General features: G+C 39.6%; 2 protein-coding genes across 3 annotated transcripts; both read left to right on the top strand.

Moving 5' to 3' along the window:
- The first annotated feature begins 66 nt into the window (after nt 1–66).
- Nucleotides 67–3,253, top strand: uqcr11 (ubiquinol-cytochrome c reductase, complex III subunit XI). Its single transcript, XM_071491328.1, has 3 exons — nt 67–143; nt 992–1,122; nt 2,846–3,253. Exons 1-2 carry the CDS (start codon nt 94–96, stop codon nt 1,110–1,112), a joined length of 171 nt encoding a protein of 56 aa, XP_071347429.1. The 5' UTR covers nt 67–93; the 3' UTR covers nt 1,113–1,122; nt 2,846–3,253.
- Nucleotides 3,254–4,189: 936 nt separating this feature from the next.
- Nucleotides 4,190–10,515, top strand: mbd3a (methyl-CpG binding domain protein 3a). Of its 2 annotated transcripts, none has more exons than XM_071491327.1 (7): nt 4,190–4,362; nt 5,216–5,381; nt 7,058–7,195; nt 7,510–7,600; nt 7,696–7,873; nt 9,396–9,558; nt 9,714–10,515. In XM_071491327.1, the coding sequence occupies exons 1-6, from the start codon at nt 4,349–4,351 to the stop codon at nt 9,544–9,546; spliced, it is 738 nt and encodes a 245-aa protein (XP_071347428.1). In that variant the 5' UTR covers nt 4,190–4,348; the 3' UTR covers nt 9,547–9,558; nt 9,714–10,515. The 2 variants fall into 2 exon arrangements, with proteins under 2 accessions (XP_071347428.1, XP_071347427.1); XM_071491326.1 differs by having other exon boundaries at nt 4,194–4,362; nt 9,396–9,551.
- The last annotated feature ends 1,355 nt before the right edge of the window (nt 10,516–11,870 follow it).

Below are 11,870 nucleotides of genomic sequence, written 5' to 3'. Positions count from 1 at the left end.
GCGCAGTCAGTGTCGTCGGCAGCTGAGTACCGGAAGTTCTTTTCAGGTCTCAAAGCGGTGCGTCCAGCGTGAGGAGGACACATTTCGCCCAAAATGATCAATAAAGTGATCGGTCAGAAGTATGTGGCCATTGTCAAATCATGGTAAGATATGTTTTTTATATTGTATTAGTCGTAAAAGCGTAAAGAAGCCAGACATAGGCGGACAGTCTCTCTGTGTCCTTGGCTAGCTGTTAGCCTAGCCGAGGTCATTGCTGTGGGGACAAGCTGGCTTCAGCTCGCTGACAGCTAGAGCTAGACTCGGGCAAAAAAGGGTAAAAATACAATTTTGAAGTAGTAAAAAATTATTACATTTTCCTTAATTTTTCCCACTTGATCACGCAGCAAAAGTACATTAATTACGAATGTGAATAGATGTTTAATTTAACCGACTAGCTAACTGGTCTCACCTGAAGGGCTGGAGCTGTAGTTTTCATTATAGATTTTTCAGGTAGATAATTGGTCCACCAATCATATAGTTTAATGTCAAAACAGTAAATCTGACAGGCCAACTAATGAGAAATGGAAAAGCAGCTCACCACTTGCATTTGTGAAACTTCAATCAGTAAATCTATTTAGAGTTTTTACACAATAAACAGTCAACTATCAAGATTAAAGTTGTTTTTTGGAATGCGTGACTCAAAGCTTTTAGCTTATATGTTTGATATTTATTGTACAAAGAATAATCTCTAGCTAACAATACAACTAAATCTTTACTCCACTAAACGACAACCTGCCTCTTCAATTTGACCTGTAGTGTTATTAGTATTTGTGTTTTTGTCCTCTAAAATACTTTTAGAAAATTTTAGATTAAAAAAAAATATTTTTTTTTTAAAAGAAATTTAAAATTGTGTGTTGAATTTTTTTCTCTGATCACTTTCATTGATTTCATTGTATTTTCACTTTAAATAAAAGAGAAATGGTAAACCTTTACAATGTTCTCCATTTCTCAGGATACCAACTCTGGCTGTATGGGGCTCAGCTGGAGGTGTAGCTCTGGTCCACTTCACAGACTGGCGATTGTTTTTGGATTATGTTCCTTACATCAATGGCAAATTCAAGAATGACGAGTAGTGGCACACAGGTAAGATATAACTCTAGACATTTAGTCAAAGGTGGGAGGTGATGAATAAGGACAGTTAAAGAATTACCATGTATATTTTTGTTTGCTTTTATTTCTGGCTCAGTAATCGCAGTCAGCATCATTATTTCTGCACCTACTGCATCTTTTAAAGCCAGAAACAAGAACACAGTTGTACATATATAGTATGGGCCTGCTCTGTTCCTATCTATACATCTAAATTTGGCTTTTGACTGACTGCTAAAACTGGTTAGTCACATTTCTTGCAAGTTGTGTTATTATCTGAATTCAAAGCTCTAGCTATCTGTTTCTATTAATCTAGACAAAAAAAATCAGATAACCACAAAGCACATTTAGAAGTTTTTGATTTTTAAAAAGGCACACACTAGTCTGTCTGTGGCATTCAGGTCTACTGTGTAACTATGTGAGGCAGTGCTACTACCCTTGGCACTTGGTTCTCACAGGCAGAAACATCACACATTAGATGTTTGTTGGGCATAGAAGTTAGTTTTTTTCCTGCCCACTATCACTGCAGCAACGCAAAGAGAACAGATGCAAAATGACACACAAGAGCAGCACTCATGCACAAATAAAGACTGGAAACAGAAGGGGAACCTACATCCAAAGACCACAGACAGCGCTGTTTCAGCAATCAGTTCTGTTAACATGCATTGTCTGAGTGGTCATGGTCCTAATATTAACTGATGCCTCTATCTGATAGAACTGTTCTACACATATCACAGCCATATCATTGCATTGTGCCATATTTCTTTATTTCAGTGAACATAGTTTGTGTAGGTTATTCTGAAACAACTGCAAAACTGCACTTTTGTGTCAGGGCAGGTGTGACTTTGTGCACTTCCCTTGTTTACACATTTTACTAGTTTAACAAGCAGAGAGTCAAAGAAAATCATTATCTTAAGATTGTTCTTTGTATAATGCTTTTATACGCACTGACACTGTCAAGTGCCTGTCACAATGTCAAGAGTGAAATTGTTATAAAGGAATGTGAGGGAAAAAAAAGAAGACAACTTAACGGATCAAGTCGTCCATTGACCTTTATTCACGTTAGGTCTTTACCTGGTTGTGTGTAAACACTGACTGATCTCAGCGTATTGACCTGCAGTGAACATTTCGGGGAGCTCATTATGCACCATCCATGTGAAATGGTGATAAGGAAAAGATTCTGTAGTCTGCCACAAAATGCTTTTTGTGAATAATAAGTGCTACCTTGGACAAAAAAAGGTACATGCCACACCTGGCTAATTTTTTTTTTTTTTTTTTTTTAAAGAATCATAGTGGTGGTGGCAAGATACTTGTGGAGTACTTCCTCATTGCCAGCGACTAGAAAACTGTCAGGACTGTGGAAATGATAAACAGAGTGAAATTCGGAGACAATAAGGCGGGCAGTTTAGAGGTGTCAGGAGACCAGAATCCAGGACAGTGGTCTATTTTAAGGCTGTACTGTATGTGGCAGCTTCGACCCCCTGGAAAAATGTAGCATTTGGACCTTTAGTTTCACCCACAAATCTTTGAATAAGGTATTGGATGGTGAGTGAGATTTGGATTTATGAACAGATATGTGCTTACAAGTAAAATGCTCATACCCCTAATCATGTCACTCAAACTCAAACTTTCCTTCTAGCCTTGAGATTTGATTTGCCTGTCACAGCAAAACCTACATTTCTACTGTACAACTTAATGACTCTTTGTTCTCTACTTCCAGGTCGGTGCTGTTTTTTTACACAAAGACTTGAAAAATGAACAAGAGCTGCTGCAGCCCGTACCTTGCATTGTTGTCCACCTGCATGCCAGGCCACTGGAAGCCTGACGTCTTCATCCTGCAACCCAGTCAACATTGAATTGTTCTGCACCACCATCCAACTGAAATGCACCAGGGCTGGACATTTCAACTTTTCTCCACCACTGAAATTGGAATGGAAGGAAAATGAAAGAGATAATAGATGGACGTTTTTTTTCTTTTCCTTGCTTACTTTGGGTTCAGATATTTATTTTAATCATCAGTCTTCTGTGTGTCGTGGAGCAAACCTGATTCACAAAATAAAAATCGGTCTTTCATGTCATGCTGTAATTGTTTTGATGAGAAGAAGTAAAGTATGTAAGATTTACCTTATTTTGTGGCTGTGTGCAATTATTGCCGTTGCAGTGCTTTCCTGCTCTCAGTATCACGTCAAAATTGCTGTTAGGTGTTCCTGAGCGTGGACGGACGAGTGGAGTGTGGCAACAGTTGGACTTATACTGTGTCACATCTCTGACTGAAGGCCACAGTAACTGAATGGTGCCTCCGCTGTGTTTGTCTGGCATTTATGAGCCCAATCAGTCATGTTTTAGTCATGATATCAATGGTATATTTAGAGAGAAAATGTTCGACCAGTGATAAACAGTATTTTATGTTTCAAACTATAAACCTGTTTTAGTCATGTGCTGACAGACAATACTAATGTTAACAAATTCTTAAAAGCATCAGCTAATTCTGTGTTACACAACCAATCCAGTCAATGGATTTGGGAGTGATGGCAGATTCCAGTCCTGAGTGTTGATATTAGTAGTATCTGCTCTTCTAGTGTTGTCTGTCTGCATAACAGGTATTTCTACGTGCTAAAGTCTTATCATAGCATGACTGAATTTCTAGTCTACTGAAAGTAATGGCAGCAAATTGGACAAGTGCATACAAGAACTTATGCAGAATAATAAATGGATACATTGACCTGTGAGCAGCAGTTTAATAATCCTGGTGGTGCTATGTTTACTACTAGTACCACTATTTACTTTATGTAGTAGTTTACTGTAAGGACACAGTAATATGAATATAAATATTTATAACAGCTCTGAAGTAATCACAGCTAAAGTGTAAAATATCAATGCAATGCTTAATTTATTACAATCCAGTACAATATTTCATTAAAAGTACAGTATAGTGAAGAAGGAATACAAAGTTGCACAAATTGAAATGTACAAGTGAAGTACTACGAGGTCGCAATGAGATAATTTTCGGACTAGTTCACAGGAGTGCAGCGGAGGGATTACAGTGCTTACTATGTTACTGGGTTGGCGGAGTGATCTACAGTTGTAAAGGTCCTGACGGGAGACAGATCGATAACAAACCGGATTCGGTGTAAATTCATGACTGAATTAAGAAGCAGCGAGCTGGCTTCAAACCTTTCCTGAGCCAGTAATCACAGGCAAGCAAATCAAGACAACCGGGACCATGGAGAGAAAGAGGTGGGAGTTTTAAATGTGGAGTCGAAGGAGATGTTAAAATGAAAGTTTCTCTGCAGGAAATGCACGGACGCATGCATAGAGACATGCGTTTTGTAGTTGAGAAACACTCAGCAGCAAACGAATAGGTCTGGGTTATTTATCTAGACATTGTGTTACAGCAGGTAAACGTAGGCTTTAGATAGTTTTTGGTTTCATGATGTTAGGAAACTTTGAACAGCAGTAATTGATAAGCTGGTCGCCGCTGGTGCGTTGACGTTAACGACGCTGCTAGCTTGATTAGCTAGCTAAGTTTCATTGTTTACACACGCTTGACTTGCGGTGCGATGGGCCCCGGCACACTTAGGCCAGTCCAAGAAAACACGGTTTAAAAAAATAATAATTACGGCTACGGCACAGTGACCTTGTTAAAACTTAGGGGCGAGGAACATGATGCCTCGCTCGCCGCTGATTTATCTGCTTTAAGTCCCTTAAACAGTTAAACCTCACTCTGAACACCAGCCAGTCTGTTTTGCTTTTCAAGTACAAACCTGCGGCACTTCATAAATTCACCCTAACGCATCCACACGGGTGTTTTCACTTTAGCTGATTACAAATCTTGCAGAACCTGTGTGGGTGTGAACAAATGTGCTTGATTGACGTCTCCTACTTCCTTGAGATTACACCTGTCAGGGAGGGACAACCGGCACCTCCTGATCCCTTTTCAAGGATGTGTACTGTGAGGTGACCTCAGAAAACCAAGCCAAGCATCAGCCTGTGAAGAGGTCCAGGCACTCAGTGTTCAGGGCCACTGTTGCTTTAGTACTTCAGGTATTGAAAGGTCAAGTGATGGTGAATTTTGTGGTTTTCTTTCCAGTACACCTGTTAAGTGCATTCTCAACAAGCCCCAGATAGTCCGTGGTCTGAGCAGCAGCCTTCACACAGATGTGAATGCCAGCCAATCCCGGCCTGGACGGTCGCTCCTGACCAAAGTGCAGCGCAGCAGGCACAAGCATCTCTACAACATCAACCATCAAATCAGGGTGAGACTGTGTTTGCCTTTGTGATTATGAGCCATAAATGACTACAGTAACACTTAAAGGGAAAATTGACCCTTTTACACGGTGCTTCTTTTTAAAATATATCTACATATCCTAGACCTTTTCATGTTATTGTTGTACATAATTGAATCACAGTGGGTTTTAATTATGCTTTACGAGAATGATGAGTCTTTAAGGTTTAAGTGAACCAGAGTGGACAGTGGAAGCATCTTTGGCAGTAATGTCAGGCTCGATTCTTTGTGCATAGGTTTGTATCAGCTTTGTACATGTAGACAATGCATTTTTCCCAGTCTTCTGTCAATTTGCTTGAGCATCTGCAACAAATTTTGGATTAATTAAGTTCTGGATTGACTTAACCATTCCAGGACACATCCACAGCTTTGTTTTGAACGCAGGAAGAAGCATTTAATATAATTAGTATGGCCAAAAGGTTCAGTTTAGATGTCATTAAACCATACAAACATCTTCCACTTCAAAGTCTCCCATGTGCCTTCAGGAAAATAATATTTAAGATGTCATGAGATTTAGATTTATTTATTTTTTAACAGTGGCTTTCTGTGCCAGTCAGCTATAAAGCTGCAAATAATAAGTCGCCATGGCAGCAGTTGTGTAAACGGCTGCTTTGTCTGAAATCACTCACTCACTCATTACCATCCACATGATAAACATTTAATAGATTTCTCTAGTAAATTTAGATTTCTGACACAAACATATGCTGATATTTTGACACTACATAACGTGTACTAGTTAGAAAGTAAGGAGTTATTTTGGACACATTAGACAGCAGCAGATAGCAGTGGAACTGTAGCTAATTAAACACAATATGTAATTTTCTGCTGCTAAAGCTATCTCAATCAAAACACTAACAAAAGACAAGAGTTTGGTGACTTTCTGAAGTAGCATTGGATCATGGGAGTTGTTGTCTTCACTACCATTGCTGCCATTGCAGTCAGCTACTTCTGGTTAAGATTCCTTCAATGGCAGTCATTCAGGAGGTTTTTACCGGGAGCCAAATTATCCGCAGAGGTCTCCTCCTCTCCAAAACAAACGGACCAGCTTAAAAATCAGTGTTTCTATGACGCTGCTCGGCGGATACAGGATGTCTCTGAGGGGCTGTGAGCCGAGGTGCCGCTAATGTTTATTCAGTTAGTTTCTCTGATAACTTAGATCCATATGTCTGATGACTAAGTTCTTTCATCTGGTTAGAATATGTAGTTAAAAATGATCAACATCTAAAAAGTGTATCACAAAAATGTGGCTTAAACTGGATAAAAAGTCAATTTTGATCACTTCTGACAGATGACCATGGTGCTGATGCATGCATAAAGGGGATATGATGACTTTGACATAATTAAAACCACAGATTGATCTTTCACAGGTCTAGTCAATTTTAGACCTTTTAATGTGGAAAAGTTACATATTGTATCATTTTTAGAGTTGGCATAGACAACATTGTTGTCTTCCTCACTGGTAAACTTCTCCAGACATTGTTTTATGGTTGACCAATGACTGTATTAAGATGGACGTTCAGTGACTTGTAAAACTGACATAATTCTAAATATCATTCTAAATAGTTTTACTTTATTATGATATAAAATTGATAAAAGATTATCAGAGTTTCGGGCCAATCAGTCATGTTGTTTTTTTTTCTCTTAAAGGCCAAGCCTGACTTGAACACAACACTACCAGTTCGACAGACAGCATCCATCTTCAAACAGCCAGTGACCAAGGTAACAAATCACCCCAACAACAAGGTGAAGACTGACCCTCAGAAGGCTGTGGACCAACCCAAACAAGTATGTCAGAGGGCAGAAAACATGCTCATTTCAATTCTTCTCTGTTTATATTATAAAATTGCAAGTGAGGTAAAGGAAATTGCTGTACCTGCAAATTGTGATTTGAATAATTTACACAGAATTGAAAGCATGGTGATTTGACATGACTCTGTTTTGGCTTTTCCATTTTTTTAAAGAAAGTATTAAAGGCTTAATTTATCCTAGTACATATGTCCCTGTAATTACATGATGATGCATATATTCAGTTTGGGGAGAATTGTGTTCAAAAAGTAACAAGGACCGTCTTGGTTTTTTTGGTTTGCTTCAATCTTCAGCTGTTCTGGGAGAGGAAGTTGAGCGGCTTAAATGCATTTGATATTGCAGAAGAACTGGTGAAAACTATGGATCTTCCCAAAGGTTTACAGGGTGAGTGAAACCTTAAAACATGACTGCCATATATAATTCAAATGATAATTTTCAACGACCTTGACCTGTGCCTCTGGTTTTTTAACTCTCCCTAGGTGTTGGCCCAGCCTGTTCAGATAAAACGTTGCTTTCCTCCATTGCCAGTGCGCTGCACACCAGCCCCTCTCCAGTCACTGGACAGCTCACCGCTGCAGTGGAGAAAAATCCTGGAGTCTGGCTCAACACATCACAGCCCCTTTGCAAAGCCTTTGTAGTGACTGATGATGACATCAGGTAAGATGTTCACACATGCAACACAGCTGTAGTTTCTGCACTTAAGTTGATCGATATCAAGAATACACTGGGAACTGACACTAGGCTGAATGTACTGCGGGTGGCTTCTTTTTAAGTAGATGTTTTTGTGAATTATAGGGTTCTTGTTAAGCTTAAAATGTGCTGGGTTGAACTTAGATGGCTACTAAGCTGGTACTTTCTTGTTGTCGCTGCACTACTGTTTTTTTTTAGCTCTAGTATCACTCTTGTATTGTGAAGAGGAAGTTGCTGTTTGCTGCTTTTTAATGCTTTCCTTCTTTACAGTTGTCATGAAGAGATTTTTAATGCAATCATTCTATGATGCTCTATAAATCTCAGTAGCTTCCCCTATTGTCTACTATATGATGTACTATAAATGACACAAAAATACACAAACATTATACATTCTGTTCAGTAGTTAGTTTAGAAGAGATGGTTCTTGAATGGCCACAAATGTGGGTCCAGTTCACTGGCAACAGGGGTCTAAACATTGTTGTCAGCCTTACTTTACTGTTTGTTTGTTTTTTTTTTAATGCATTGACACTAAAAAGTCCTTTTTGAATTACTTTTTAAATACAATGGTGAATTGTTGTGTGGTTTTGGACACTGAATCACTATTGGAAAGGGGAGACAAAGAGTCCCTGGTTGAGACAGTCAAAATGGGTCACTAACAACTAAATAGTAAGTAAGTAACCCTTCATTGTGCACATAGTCTGACTTTGGGATATCACAATACCAGAAATTCAGTAGACAGTACCAATCCCAATGAAAAAAATAATTTCCACAAGTTACAGTGGACCTGTTGCTGCACCACCAGCCATTCGCATGTTGTTGTTGTTATTATTGCTCACTTTTCCTGTCCTCTTCTTCTCTTTGAGTTCAGTGTCAAACTAGAACTATTTGATTTCTTTCACTGTGTGTTATAAGGTGTCTCTGAGTGCCTTGAAAGGCGCCTGTAAATAAAAAATGTATTATTATTATTTTTATTATTATTAGAATGCTTGGTTATTGCTTGGTTATTATACTGCCTTCATCAGTCCCAGAAAAATCACATCTCAATCTCCCTACGACATCTACAGTACCTTCAGTATCTAAGGTACTGAAGGAAAACAAGAACCGACAGAATTCAACTTCGTACCGAAGTATCGGTTCTTGTGACATCCCCAACAGTGGCAGTTTCTGACATATTACACAACCTGTTAAGTACAGTGGGTGATGAGTGCTGTGACATTGCCAGGATTAGGAGAGCTCACGCTGCAGTCAAATGTGCTCAGGCTTAAATTGCACTGCACAGTGCTCCGGTGGCCATCAGATGATATATGAGCTATAACAGCTACATTAAGATTGAGCACAATGACTGAACATATTAAATTGCAATATCCGTGTTACATTAGTCGTGAAGATGTTGAAAGTAAATCATTTTCATAATTATCAAGTCTTAGCCATTAAAGTTTTTTTTCCATTAGCACTAGCTGCAATTTTTTTCCTTGTCTGTGTCCTCCAGGAAGCAGGAGGACCTGGTGCAGAATGTGAGGAGGCGTCTTGAGGAAGCCCTTATGGCTGACATGTTGGCTCATATAGAAGACACCACTGCAGATGCAGCAGCCAGCAAAGTAGAGGAGAAGGTTGAGAAGGTGGACAAGGAGGAATTATAGCCAAGGTACATGGTAATGATTAGCATATTGCTGCCATCATTTTTTTTTTTTTTTTTTTTTTTTTTTTTGTTGCTCCATCCATTGCCAGCCTTTGATTATCTTACACTGTTATGCACTTAAGTACACTCCTAAACATGTAACATGTCTCTGTTTCATCTCTCCCACAGGCTTGTTTGACATGAGGTTTGCTGGTAAACTTGTTTTATTTTCACATAATTGGCTCCATGCAGATTTTTTATACACTTTTAACTGAAATAGACCCTAAAAGTGCTAAAAAGATTTTGTTAACCTAAAAAAAAGACTTCTTTCTTTCTTTTTATTTTTTTTTACATGTGACCATGTAATCCTGAAGGGTGCTTTGAGTTTTAATTTTCAGTTCTTTTTTTTACCTCTACCAACTGTTTCAGATGGTGCTCTAAACAATGCAGTGTTACACTCAGTTAACAGCTATTCAAGCTCAAAGTTAAAAACACAAACCTGATGTATGTGAATGGAAAAGTGTGTGTATGTGCGTGTGTGTCGTATCAGTTCATGTTCAGAACCTCTAAGGGTGTTTCTTTTTACCTGTTCAATAAGAACATGTTGCTCTTTTATATTTGAACTCTGGCACTGTAGGTAGTGTTGTGTAGTTTGCAGTATGTTTACATGCACACAGCACTCTTGCTGCTGTGAATGATCCCATTTAGACGGTTTGAATAAAGGTTTACAGTTCAAAGTGGTGTTATTCTCACAATAATCTGAGTTAACATGGTTTTTAAGTTTGGACCACATTATTTGTATTAACAGAAGAATTGTCTGCATTGTTTTGCCAACTACATTTGAGAAAAGAAAAAAAGATGTGTACCCACGAAAAAAATACAAAAACAAATACAACACTGATGTACCTCATAACCTGATGTACTGTACCTCATTACAAGATTCAATATTTGTCTCTGTATTACTGTCAAATAAATGCAGCTGTTTTGTTAATTGGTGTAGAGTGTGTTATTCTTATATTCTTGTTACTTTTATTTATTTTTTGATCATTACCATTCATACACTTAGGAGGCTGCGGTAGACGGACACAAATTTTAGGATTAAGGTCGTGGTCCTTTCTTCTTTAAACGAGCCCATCTCAAAATAATACCCACACGCCCATATGCTCTTCTGACTGAGGAGATTCCTTCTCAAAGCAAAATACAATCTACAGTCATTCAGCCACAGCTAAAATGAGGCCGCAGCAGTTAGTCAAACCAAGAATTTATCTTTTTAGTCCTAATTTCCCCCTTTGTGTCACTATCGCTCCACCGCAGCTCTGCAAGGAAACACAAAGAGGGAATTTGTTACTCAAAAAAAAATCAAAGGAATCGCTTAACAGGCAGCATGGACAGAAGAAATAATTACAAGACCAAGCACACTGTCAGTGTGTGTGTGGGCACATGGGTGTGAAGATGAATTTGAAAAATGCTAACCTGTCCTTAAACATGATATCTCTCAACCCTTGTTATTAGGGAAGGTAGTGCTTTGATTGTTTTATTTTAACTGTTTGCATGATTTGAAATGAACCCATTGCCCTTCCGTGATTGCTTTCATTGTTAATTTTTAATAACCCAGTGAACACAAATAAATGCACACACACACACACTGCACAACATCATTCAGTGCTGTAGCTGGACCACCCAAAACACCTCATTGGTAGCCATGATGAACACACCCAGCCGTGACCACATTTTATCAGCAGCCAGGATGCAAAAAACATGCTCTATAGGAGAGGAATAAAACAGTGCCCTGCAGACTGGTAGACACAATGGCAGTGACAGTGGCTCTGCGTTGATGCTCTCCCCTTGCTGCATGTGGCCTTTGAACCCATTGTTGTGTCGCGGGTGACGTCAGCGCCGTGTGCGGGAGACGGAGCGGCGTGCGCCTGGCGAGACAAAGGCGGCGGACCGAGCGGGGTCAGGCAGCAGCGCGGAGCCGAGAACCGCTGATTTTTAACCCAAAGGTAACCGCTAACCTTGGATTTCAGCCGCGGTCTCCCAGACGGTACGCACAATGAGGACCCAGTGACACTCCCAGGAGTGAGGTTTGACTCTCCAGACAGAGGAAAAAAACAACATCAGTGCCCTCTCTGCGTTTTTAAACGTTTTTCTCCTACGCCCCCCTCTCTGCCTGCTAGTTAGCTAACCCGCTAGCTCCTAGCGCCGCACAGCACAGCGCTGGTCTCCTCCTCCTCCTCCACCTTCTCCTTCTCCTCCTGGCTGCTTCTCATCTTTCCCTCAAGAGCTGGGCGACAGCCGGAGACAGGACCTCGTCGACGAAGGCAAGATAAAGTAAGTTCACGCGGT

The sequence above is a fragment of the Trachinotus anak genome, unplaced genomic scaffold (genome assembly GCF_046630095.1).
Source record: "Trachinotus anak isolate AG129_WGS33_773 ecotype Australia unplaced genomic scaffold, CSIRO_AGI_Tana_v1 ptg000012l, whole genome shotgun sequence".
Lineage (NCBI taxonomy): Eukaryota > Metazoa > Chordata > Actinopteri > Carangiformes > Carangidae > Trachinotus > Trachinotus anak.
Note: the sequence above shows the minus strand (reverse complement) of the source record. Positions and strands in the feature narration are given on the sequence as shown.